Source organism: Leguminivora glycinivorella, chromosome 6, assembly GCF_023078275.1.
Source record: "Leguminivora glycinivorella isolate SPB_JAAS2020 chromosome 6, LegGlyc_1.1, whole genome shotgun sequence".
Lineage (NCBI taxonomy): Eukaryota > Metazoa > Arthropoda > Insecta > Lepidoptera > Tortricidae > Leguminivora > Leguminivora glycinivorella.
In genome coordinates this window covers 22,507,281-22,519,315 of record NC_062976.1, presented here as the reverse complement: position 1 = coordinate 22,519,315, position 12,035 = coordinate 22,507,281, and the positions used below count along the sequence as shown (strand labels likewise).

The 12,035-nt window shown below is 38.5% G+C and overlaps 1 protein-coding gene across 1 annotated transcript; it reads right to left on the bottom strand.

Annotated features, from left to right (window-relative positions):
* Window positions 1-9,490: 9,490 nt before the first annotated feature.
* On the bottom strand, window positions 9,491-10,323 carry LOC125227244 (transcription factor sox-3-like). The gene is given in 2 exon segments (XM_048131506.1): window positions 9,491-10,045; window positions 10,048-10,323. Coding segments are annotated over 2 exon segments (738 nt in total). The 5' UTR covers window positions 10,231-10,323.
* Window positions 10,324-12,035: the final 1,712 nt, after the last annotated feature.

Below are 12,035 nucleotides of genomic sequence, written 5' to 3'. Positions count from 1 at the left end.
GAAAAATTACTAACATTTATCAGCCGTCTCTTTTTAGCGATAAGATTTGCTTGACCGTCTGTATTCACCGCATACGGTGGTTTACAGTAAGTACGTATATGACAGTATTTTGTCCCTAAGTTCCCTAACTTATGTCTGAATAATTTCCTAACTATTTGTTTAGAGCAAGAATTGTAAATACCATTCAAAAACTCGATACCCGCTCCAATAATGCGACAAAAAATCTGCACAAAACCCGAGTCAAACCTCCCCGAAACACAATGTATTCAAATTTTCAAAAATGGAACGCGTTTGAATTAAGCCCGTAGTGTTGCCAGAGAACGTAGGCAAACGCACAAACACTCACGATAATTTCGCTATCGTAGCTAGCTATCTCCATCGATCTTCCGTATTGGCGCGACAAAGCCAGACTGCGTTTCGACCGGCTTCTAGCGTCAACGATTGTCATTCGGCTAGGCCGGCAGCCCCGAGTGTGCCCCATTTTCCCATTCCGAGCTACATTGTCGGGAAAATATATTTTGTATGGCTGGCATTACAATGCGGCCGTGTTATTTATTTAGATGTATACCATTGTGAGTGGGTTCGATCCCAGTGGCCAGACGGGAGGCAATCGAGAGGGTTGCTATTGCTGGACGGTTTGGGAAGTCGGATGACCACAGAAGCTGAACTACTGAAGCAAAAAAGTTACACGTGCCAAGAGGGACTGAGTTTTGTTTGGTGAGGATATAAAAATTAAAAAAGTGCGTTTTCCTAGAGGCCACAGGCAAGAGAAAATCGTATACACCAACGCACACACTGGATGCCCACTTGCCCAGTACGTAATAGACTATACTTTCCTTCTAGGCAAATCAGCTTCTTTTATGAACTGTCAAAAAGAATTTGAACGATTTGAATTAATATGATTTCGAATTGCGTGACGTCACGGTAGACTAATTTACTTTTTATATATCTATCCGACTTATTAGATAGAAATTGGATTTGAGTTAAGGGTACGTTTTGGTGTTGAAACTCTTGATCTATGGGGTCCCAGCGCGAACAAGTTTTTTGCAGAAATCATAGAGCGTCTGGTTGACGTACGCATGGTTACCGAAGAGCTGGTTTCCTCGCACAATCCGTTGTCCAATTACAGGCTGGCTTCCACTTAAAACGTCAAATCGAGCCTTCCATACATTTACTGTGAACGGTGAATTCGATTCGACGCGTCGCCAAAGGAAGTTTCATAGTAAATAGATAAACGCAGAAGGCGAATTAATGGGATTCGACTCGGTGAGCCTAGTGGACGCGAGCCTTAACAAACCCTTGGCAAGCAATCGGAATAAGGCACTCAGGACTTGTACTTATACAGGTAACAGGTATTGGCAAATAATTGAAAAGGTCCGCGAGTATCGAAAAATGGCGATATTACGGAGTTGAATAAATTAGTGTAACTAGGGTTATTCTGTAGCCGTGCTTGAGGGTTTCGAGAGGATTGTTATTAGAAAATGTAGGTAAGTGTATGTAGGCTGATGTATATATTTTTTATAATAAATTTGTTTTAATAAATCAATATCATAGAAAGCAAGGATCGGAGTAAGATACCAGGGTGCGTAGCCGAATGGCACAAACGCTCTCGAAACGAAACACTCGTAGATATCTATCTCTATCGCTCTTGCGTATTGGAGCATTTTCAGAATTTGGGACACCCCAATTAGCGTAAGTTGTTAACAAAAATTAACTCGCTGTCAGTTTTGTGACGACAATTAAGCATAAAATCTGTCTAAAAATTTACTTTTTCACGTTGTGAATGTAGATTATCGCTTAAAGTTAAGTTATTAACACTAAAACAATATTTTTATAGAAATTTCACGCTTAATTATCGTCACAAAACTGACAGTGAATTAATTTTTGTTAACAACTTGCGCTAATTGTGCGGTCCCAAATTTTGAAAAAGCTCAGTGGCGCGACAGAGCCAGGCTATCTTTCGCGGTGTTTCGTTTTCGTTTTGCGTCGTAGAAATGCCATTCGGCCGACCAGTGCTCGATACTTAACCAGTCATAAATGTGACGGAAGGTTGTCATCTACTGGCCATTATCGTGTCGAGCATTGGTACTTTTACCTTATTAGGTAATCATACCTATAGATGTACCCTTTATTTGAAATGAAATATTTCCACAACATTAAAACATTTCCTTTACGCCGTTTCTATAGAATTTTCAGTGGCGAGTGGGTTTTGAGTGGGTGGGTGGGTGGTTTTGATGGGAGCTCGGTAATTCAAAACCCGCCTCCAGAGCTTCCTACTTGTAGGTATAGTATGAATTTTCTGAGATGAACTTTTCGGTTTGCCCTAATCTGTTAAACAAAAGCCTTTTGTTTCTATTATTCGCGGTGGTTAGCTCCCGTTTCACAGCACGTGCTAAAAGTCTCAGTGTAGTTAAAAAGCAACTATCATGATAGCAATAAGGTTCAAATTTATTAAACAGTTTGCAGTGTGCAGGTAACTTTTTTGAAGATGACAAAACGTGTTATCTCCAAAAGGGCTTTTTATGGATTTGAACCTTATTGCTATCATGATAGTTGCTTTTTAACTACACTGAGACTATAGCACGTGTCGTTTAAACGGGAGCTAACCGCAGCGAATAATAGAAACAAAGGCCTTTGTTTAACAGATTAGGGCAAAAGCGAAAAGTGCATCTCAGAAAATTCATACTACCTGTCATTAAATCTTACCCCCTAAAATCTGATTTCTGTTTGGGGCCCGCTACTTACAACTAAACTAATTTCGTAACCTTCAGTAACTAGGCCTTACTACCTCTCAGCCAAAGACATATATAACTCCATCTAGAATTCTAGACAGATACATAACGATAGATAACATTGGTTTTCACCAAGACGCACTATGCACTACACAAGAACTATTTATTTACACAGTGTTTACGCGCGCTCATCGTGTCACTGTGCGGCCAGTACAAGGTCACGTCTCAGAAATGTATTATTTTTGGTGCCTTGGATTCAAGTAAAATGCCGAATATTAGCGTTTTTATGTTGGTAGAACTGTTTCACACTGATTTTTAATCCAATCGGGAGCGACAACACAACCGAATCTGTCAAAGAAGCCCACCAATAGCAACACTACCCTTATAGACACGGTGTGTCTATAGGGCGCTACCCGCCAAAAAAAGTTATGGACACACGGTGTCTATAGGACGCTCCACGGGTTAAATAAATAAATATTATAGGACATTCTTACACAGATTGATAAAGTCTAAGAAAAAAAACGTACCTCTTAGTACCATACAGAAAAAGGTAGGTACGGTGGGCTGGATGGCGTTACACCTTTGGGGGACGCTCAGCTAGATGGCGCTAATATTAATATTTGACATTTTAACACATATCAAGCTAAGAATATGGGCCAAATTGTCAACTGGGGTCAAAAGTTTTAAGCCTGTGTCAAGAAATGGCAGTCTATGCACTGTGACTACACATTTTACTTCGACAGTAACTCTCTATGCTACTCGATCCTTACCTTCAGACTCATGAATACCATCTAAATGAATAAATTTGACAAATAATCCCGACTTTAAAACAGATAAATCCACTTCATAAATCCAACAAAGGGTCGAAATCGTAACTCCAAACAATGACCTACCCAACTAATAATTAATTCAAAAGTCGTTGAGTTCCTTTTAAATGGGGCCACGAAATCAGCGAGCTACCAGTGTGGCCTGTCCCACAACAGTGACAATCGTCGCCCAACAGTGACACATCGGCCTGTTCATAAAGGAAATACTGACGCTGAGTATTTATTTATTTAAACTTTATTGCACAAATTTAAAAAAATGAGTACAAATGGCGGACTTAACGCCTTGAGGCATTCTCTACCAGTCAACCATCGGGCTAAACAGAAACAGTTAGTTTGGTGCACGAGTTTAAAATTATATATGAAAACACAGGTCAAGATTGCAATCGCAATATACATACTTATATGTAAAAAATATAAATATACCTATATATATGGTCAGATTAAAATATATATTACATATCTCTATATTTATTTCATATATAAATATTATAAATGGGAAAAGTCTGGGAGTCTCGTTTGTTTGTCCCTCTTTGTCGGCAAAACAGAGCGACGAATTGACGTGATTTTTTATGTAGAGATAGTTGAAGGGATGGAAAGTGACATAGGCTACTTTTGTCTCTTTCTAACGCGAGCGAAGCCGCAGGCAAAACCTAGTAACTAATAATCATGAATTAACTTGACAAACTATTTTCCTTCATAGTTTCCTGCGCTTAATTACTTCAAATGAACACTACTTTTCAAGTTCTCAATGAATACCTAAATTTTGCACAGTTCGTAAATATATCAATAACATTATGAATATATTATAATCTATTCCTGCTTATCTCCTGGCCCTCTCGCGAAAGCTACGGAAGAATGGGATAAAACAATCGAATCGAAAAACGCCCCTGGTGAAAGGGGACGTAATTATTAAATTGAAATCCGTGTTCGCCGACAACGGGACAGCCCCTGGAGCTATTGATCTAGTACTCTCAATTTTAGGTATTAGGTTAGGTAGGTACCTATAGCAGGTAGATTAGGTACTAGAAATAGGACAATTTTTTTGTTAGGTTAGTTTAGGGGAAGGTTGCGATAATTGGACCAGCGCTTTGATTGGACCACTTAAATATTTCAAAATCTAATCGTGCTAGACGGAATCCAGTAAGGTACAAGGTGACCTTAGGCCTCATCTTAGGCCACCCCGTAACCTCAGTCGCGCCTCGCTTCCCGGAAAAGCGTGACACGTCCAAGTGTGTTGCGAGTTTTTTTATTGAAAATACATGTCAAGAGTTAAAACTTATCAAAGTAGTTTTGTTTTTAACCGACTTCAAAAAAGGAGGAGGTTCTCAATTCGACAGATTTTTTTTTTGTATGTATGTTACTCGATATCTCCGAGAATCATGGACCGATTTTCAAAATTTTTTTTCAATCGATTAGGTATAACCCCGAGATGGTCCCTTGTTTATAATTTGGATGTTTAGATTATTGCAATCCGATAAGAAATCTGAATTCAAAGGTTTATTATTTTTTGCTTTTTAGTTTCTCCGTGTTTTGTAACGCGCTTATTTTTGAAGGCGGTTTTATTTTTTTTGTTAAAAAGTTTATTTGAGACAAAATCTATAAATTATAGAGCAGCGAAGTTAAGTGGTCCAACGATAGCAACCTTCCCTACCTACTAAGCTTTCGAGAGATACCATTATACATACTAATGGGGACACCCGCCTTCGTCAGTTTTCCGTGATCATGATGCATGCAATCTGCGTCGAAATATCGGGAGCTCGACAAAAATCAAAAAGGTAATCACGGTCTATATCCCGGTCAATATAAGTCTAATGGGGACAAATACCCCCAAGAAACAGACTTATAAAACTCCATTAGGCTTTTGACGACGGGTCTTGCTCGGTCGGTAGTGACCCTGCCTGCTGAGCCGCGGTCCTGGGTTCGATTCCCGGTAAGGGCATTTATTTGTGTGATGAGCACAGATATTTGTTCCTGAGTTAAGTATGGATGTTTTCTATGTATATAAATACTAGCTTTGGGCGCGGCCACGTTAAACTCGAGAATTGCGGATTGCTTCATACAAATTTCAACCCCCCATGTTAGGGAAGTGGGGGGTTAGAAAGAGACAAAAAGTAGCCTATATCACTCTCCGTCCCTTCAACTATCTCCACTTAAAAAATCGTAAGTTAATTCATCTCTTCGTTTGGCCGTGAAAGACGGACAAACAAACAGACACACACACTTTCCCATTTATAATATTAGTATGGGTGTATTTGTCTATTCAAGTATGTATATCGCTTAGCACTCCATAGTACAAGCTTTGCTTAGTTTGGGGCTAATAAGTTGATCTGTGTAAGGTGTCCCTAATATTTATTTATTTGTTCAACCTCTATCAACCGGCGCTAAAAGTTAATTTAGTAAAAATTACACAAAAATAGAATTCCAAACAGGTAATCTGATATCGAATACTACATGCAATTAAGTTACCTGAGTACCTAATTTAAGTACTTACTGGCGTAGCGTCGATACAACTCGATTCCCAACAGGTCTCTAAAATTATGCAGTATCTGTAGAAGACCATACAAAACAGATCCCAAAAACCCCTCCAGCTTTACCAACAAAAATTTCACGCGTCCCTAGGCAACTTACCTAGGTAAACTCATTTCGGACTGCGAATCGAAATAAAATAGAATTATTATCTAACACTTTAGCACCTAAGTTTAAGAAACAAGAGTAATGTAATGAAATAGCCTATTCCTGCCAACAAACTGTTCTACAGTTTAGCGGAAAGTGTAATGTAAAAAACTGTTTTAGATTGGTCAAAAAGAGAAATAAAAAAGCAAAGTGTGATGTAAAGCTGCATTTTTGGTATATTATTTAGGGTCCTTGAGGACTGTGAAACTATGTTTTGCAAGCAAAAAAAGGGTGTGCTTTTTTTTTTAATTTGGTAAAAAACTGCAAAAAAATCGGACTTTTTTTAGATTTTGCAGTGTCATTTAAAACTGGAGATTTTAGGCATTAAGTTGTTTTACAAAGTTAAAGTACATTCAATTTAGAATCATTTGAGTCTACTTGCAATGGCGTATCTCAAACAGTTTTTGAGATGATATGACACATCAAAAAAGGGTAATTTTTCCCCTCTTTATGAAAAAATTTTCGTTTTGCCAATATTTTGAGATAGATTTCAGCAAAAAAAATATCACGCAGTTATATATTTTGCGAAATAAAGTTGTAGAAAATTTAATTAGCTTTCATTTAAGACCAAAAGAGAGCCAGTTAGTCAAATAATCTAATTTATAACCTAAAAAAATAAGATTATAATCAGCATAAATCTAGTATAACTGGATCAGAAATGGTGGAGGGTGATGGCCAAACGGGATAGTTTACGTGATATATATTTCAAGAGACGTAACAAAGAAGGCGTTATTATTATTTGGGGACTGTTGAAGTATTACGTAAGCACTATAACAATAATAGGCATTATACGTAAGCACTATAATTATAGGGGCCGAGGAGGTGATTGCTCTGCTTATAGGGTTTTTGGTGATGATTTAGAGCTTTCCTTACTTTTTGCTCCTCTTTTGGTCTTAAATGAAAGCTAATTAAATTTTCTACAACTTTATTTCGCAAAATATATAATACCGTGATATGTTTTGCTGAAATCTGTCTCAAAATATTGGCAAAACGAAAATTTTCATAAAGAGGAAAAATACCACTTTTTTGAAGTGTCATATCTCAAAAACTGTTTGAGATACGGCATTGCGAGTAGGCTCAAATGATTTCAAATTTAATGTTCTTTAACCTTTTGCGAAGCAACTTATTGCCTAAAATGTCTAGTTTTTAAATGACACTACAAAAACTAAAAAAAGTCCGATTTTTTTGCAGTTTTCTGCAAATTATATTATGCTTGCAAAAGATAGTTTCACATTCCTTCAAGGACCCTAAATAATATACCAAAAAAATGCAGCTTTAAGTACATCACACTTTGTTTTTTTAGCAGATTTTCGTGTAAGATTTGACCGGTCTATTTCACTTTTATTGAATAAATAATTTAAATTAAAAAAAAAAACAATGATATTCAATAGTAGGTATGCATGTTTTATTTACAATTTTTTTTTCATTTGATCTTTTCCCTATGAGGAAGAGTTAACGGCCAAGTTAATTTATTTACTGGTCACAATATGATTTAAGCTTTTATAAGTACATGCATACCTGCCAACAAATCATAAGAAAAAACATTTCTGAATATTCACAAAATATGGAGTTACCGGTGGTGACATCTAGCGACGTTTACTTCTCGAAATGTAGAGAGGAACTATAGGAAGCTTATAACTCGGTTTCTATTTATTTTTCAAAGCACATTTCCTAATTATAGTTGCGATTTAACAAGATCTCATATTTACAAAGCTATTAAATTGAGTATTAAATGTAATTACACATAATATTAAACTAGTTATAGGTAGGTCCCTGATATCGACTCCATACTAAAATTGAAGGTATACGTTTGCAAATACAAGATGACATGACTATTACTAGTATTTCTTTCACCATTTGTTTAATAGATAATTGTTTGTATAAATTTATATTCCGAGAAAATAGAATAAACTAGCAGAAAACTTGCGACGGGATTTATCTATATAGGGCAGTAAAGATGAGTAGTACCTTAGCAAAATATGCCTCAAAGGCGGCCGACAAATACTTACTTCCGACAAATACTCCTACTACCTAGAGGCAGTTATGCGTGATCAATATAGAAATTCACCTAATTTATAATTTTGTGCTTTCATGTTTATCTATAACTTATTTACAACATAGGTACTACTCACGTAGGTAAGTATAGCTAGGAACACCTACTATACACTTGCCCAACACCAGAGAAGCGCTTTATTTTTTATGTTATCCACAATTACACCTTAGTTTAATCCTACATCCGATAGATACCAACTCGCAATAGTTTAGTAAAACGAAATATTATAATATATTATATATTGGTGTTCCTAGCTATACTTTCCTCACGTGAGTAGTACCTATGTTGTAAATAAATTATGATAAACATGAAAAAGCACAAAATTATAAATTAGGTGAATTTCTTAAACGGAATAGATCATCAAACGAAATCATTGGAAAATATTCAAGAAGCATGGGAAACATGTAGTATATATGTACAATATCTCTTATACAAATGACTGTAAATATTTATAACGTTTTCGGGAAATTCACTTAATAAATTATTATTTTGAAGGTCAATTGATCTATGAGTGTAATAATTTTAATGTAAGGGTTGTATGGCATGGAAGAAAATAATTAAAATAAAAACAATTTAGTTTATTTTTGGCATTAACAAAGTTTTTTCCTCATACTATAATACATCGTTGGTACTGACATCGAATTATAATTAAACACTAATATTTTAAATTTGGGATGCACTAATACCTTTCTTCGCCAGGCGGCTTATCATAGACAGGCTAACACCTAGTATCCCCAGGATCTAATAAATAAATTACACAGCGATAGTTTAAAGTAAGGCTTAGTCTTGATCGATACGGGAAACAAGTAAAACTCAACAAGCCGACGCGAGGTGACAAACAAATCTGGGACCAGTCTTAACTATTCAGCTAAATGTCGCGACATCTATAAAAAAAAATCTCTTTTTTGGTACCAATCTCACTTCATATAACTCCGGCAAGCTACTTACTCCTTAAACATTTAAAGACGCATCGAGAACAAAAATCACAGTTAACATGAATTCGATACTCTATTCGTTAGAGCCTTAGCTATACTCCTAGACATAATATGTACAAGCACTTGATATGAGACGCACTTTCACAATTCTCTGTGTAACTCATTTAATTCAATAAATAAAGTATTGCGCATATGGCTCCTCACAGTTCGTAACACTTATAACTACACTGCCGACCTGGAAGGTGTTCTTCAAGGCAGGCAAGTTGGTCTTCAATATATGACGGAGACGGGTCGCCGCAGCTGGTCGTCGTGCGGGCTGTGCGTCGGCGTGGCGGGCGACACCGGCGACGACGGCGCGCCGTACTGCGGGAACAGCGGCGAGGGGAACGGCTTCGGCGGTGCTGTCGGCGTCGTGTACAGCGACGAGTAGAACGAGGACACTACGGCGGCAGCGGACGACGACACCGTCGGCAACTTTTCCGCCGTCGGCGACATCAGTTTGGAGAACTGAAGATGATCCAACTGATGTGGGAAGTATGGCGACATCGCGGGGTATGATAGCGAATCCAAATGTCCAACACCCGGAGCCGGGCCTGCGAAGTATGGCAGCGGGAAGTTGGGGAATGCTCCAGCGCCAGGAGCCCCTCCGGAGGTCGGGGGCTTGGGCTTCCTGCGCGGCCTGTACTTGTAGTCTGGGTGTTCCTTCATATGCAGAGCTCGCAGTCTCTTAGCTTCATCTATAAACGGCCTCTTCTGCATTTCTGACAGCAGCTTCCACTCCGCACCGAGTCGTTTCGAAATCTCCGAGTTGTGCATCTTCGGGTTGGGTCCTTAGCGATTCGTCGGCGCTGCAGCCTGGACCAGACCATGAACGCGTTCATCGGCCTCTTGATGTGCCCCTCGGACTGTGGCGAAGAGGCCGGCAGCGGCTGTGGCGCGCTCGGGTACTCCGGCAGCATGCCCGGACGTTGCATGGAGAACGCGTATGGGTGGTGGCTCAAAGTCGACATGATTATTTCAAGTGTCGAAGACTTTAGAGCATTGATTGTAAGGTGATTTATGGCACAATACGGTGAATAGCACTAAGAGCAGGTGAATGTGTCGCGTCGAAGTCGAGCGATAGACTGACGGGATAGCGAGCAGCTCTGCGTGGGTATCGGTGCGAGGGGGCGCGGCCTGGGGGCGGCGTGACCGCTGCCAATAGAGGGCCCGCGTGTAAAGCCTGCGCCCCTCCTCGACACTTGCTTCCGTCCTGCTCAGTCTACCCACACGATACGTATGTCTGTCCCTCTCCGTTCAACAACACCCTGTACCGTAGCTTAAACAACCGTACAGCTGTTTGAATCTGTCGCGGGCTCAATGCATCATATAACTGGTACAATAATGGGCTATTTTAGACATTTCTTTTGGAATGGAAAATATGACAAAACTTGCCTGAATCAGGTGTACCTATTCAATGCTTTCTAGGATTCTTTCTTCTTTATTACCATTTCTACAATAATGATACCGTCACAATATTTTATTTTATAATTAGCACTTTTTTTAAATTTGTTTTCATAACTTCTTAGTTCTTTTTCTTAGTTTCCTTTTAGGAAAAATACAAGAAATATTTTGATTAGTAGACATTTGAAACTCTGTTTGCATAATTATGTACATATGTATTTTTCGAACTTGCCCGACAACTCTACCTGGCGCGTTATGAGGATAGGTAACTCCAATAGCGCGCCGCGCCGTGCAGATTTTTCTGATTGTTTTAGCAAATCAAAAGATAGCTTACCCTAATTTTATTCTCGGTTATTAAGAATTCATTTGACATAATTCAGTTGCATTGTAGTTCGACTAATCCAGAATAAAAGAGGATTAGGGTAATGCCATCGGCTCAGCCACGACATTGGTCTAAGCGCGGACAGTGGGAGCAAGGCCATACATTGGAAAGAGACACAGCGATGGGATTTTTCATTCGCACGTATGGCTGCCGCTCACTGCTGTCGCGCTTAGACCAATGTCGTGGCTGGGCCGTAAGTTTTACTAAACTTGTTTACGTTCCTACGTTTTAGTACCTAACTAATATTTTTATAGTTATACAGTGTACCTATGTATACTTACAATCATACAATAATTTTAATGGTGTAAGTGAGTATACAGATAATTACATATGTATGTACCTAGGATATATGTTATTATATTTAATTAGGCATGGTTTTCCACACTGATGTTGACAACCATAAAGTCAAATAGTTTCTTTTGTTTATTGGTTAGTAACACGTAGGTATGAAGATTTGAATAATACTGAGATGTTATATACATACATACATACATACAATCACGCCTGTATCCCATAAAGGGTGAAAAGAGAGTACATGAACGCATTAAGTTTCAGTGCCACTCTTGGCAAAAAGGGGTTGAAAATAAGAAATCCAAATAGTGACATTGCAGTGACAGGTTGCTGCCGCTCGCCTACGCCACAATCTAACCCATAGTCCCAGTAAAGTCGACTTCTACGACACCCACGGGAAGAAAGGGTAGCAGAAATTCTTAACCCGTCACCACACGGGGTAATACTGAGGTGTCACACAAAGGTTTTAACTATAAAACTCCCGTGAGACTCAATAATATTTAAAAATATTTTAAGCGGGTTACTCACGTATTAAGTCGATATAATATATGTAATATAAATATTGGGGACACCTTACACAGACCAACTTAGCCCCCAAACCAAGCAAAAGCTTGTACCATGGGTGCTAAGTTGCGATATATGCCATACTTAAATAGATAAATACATACTTAGATACATAGAAAACAGCCATGACTCAGG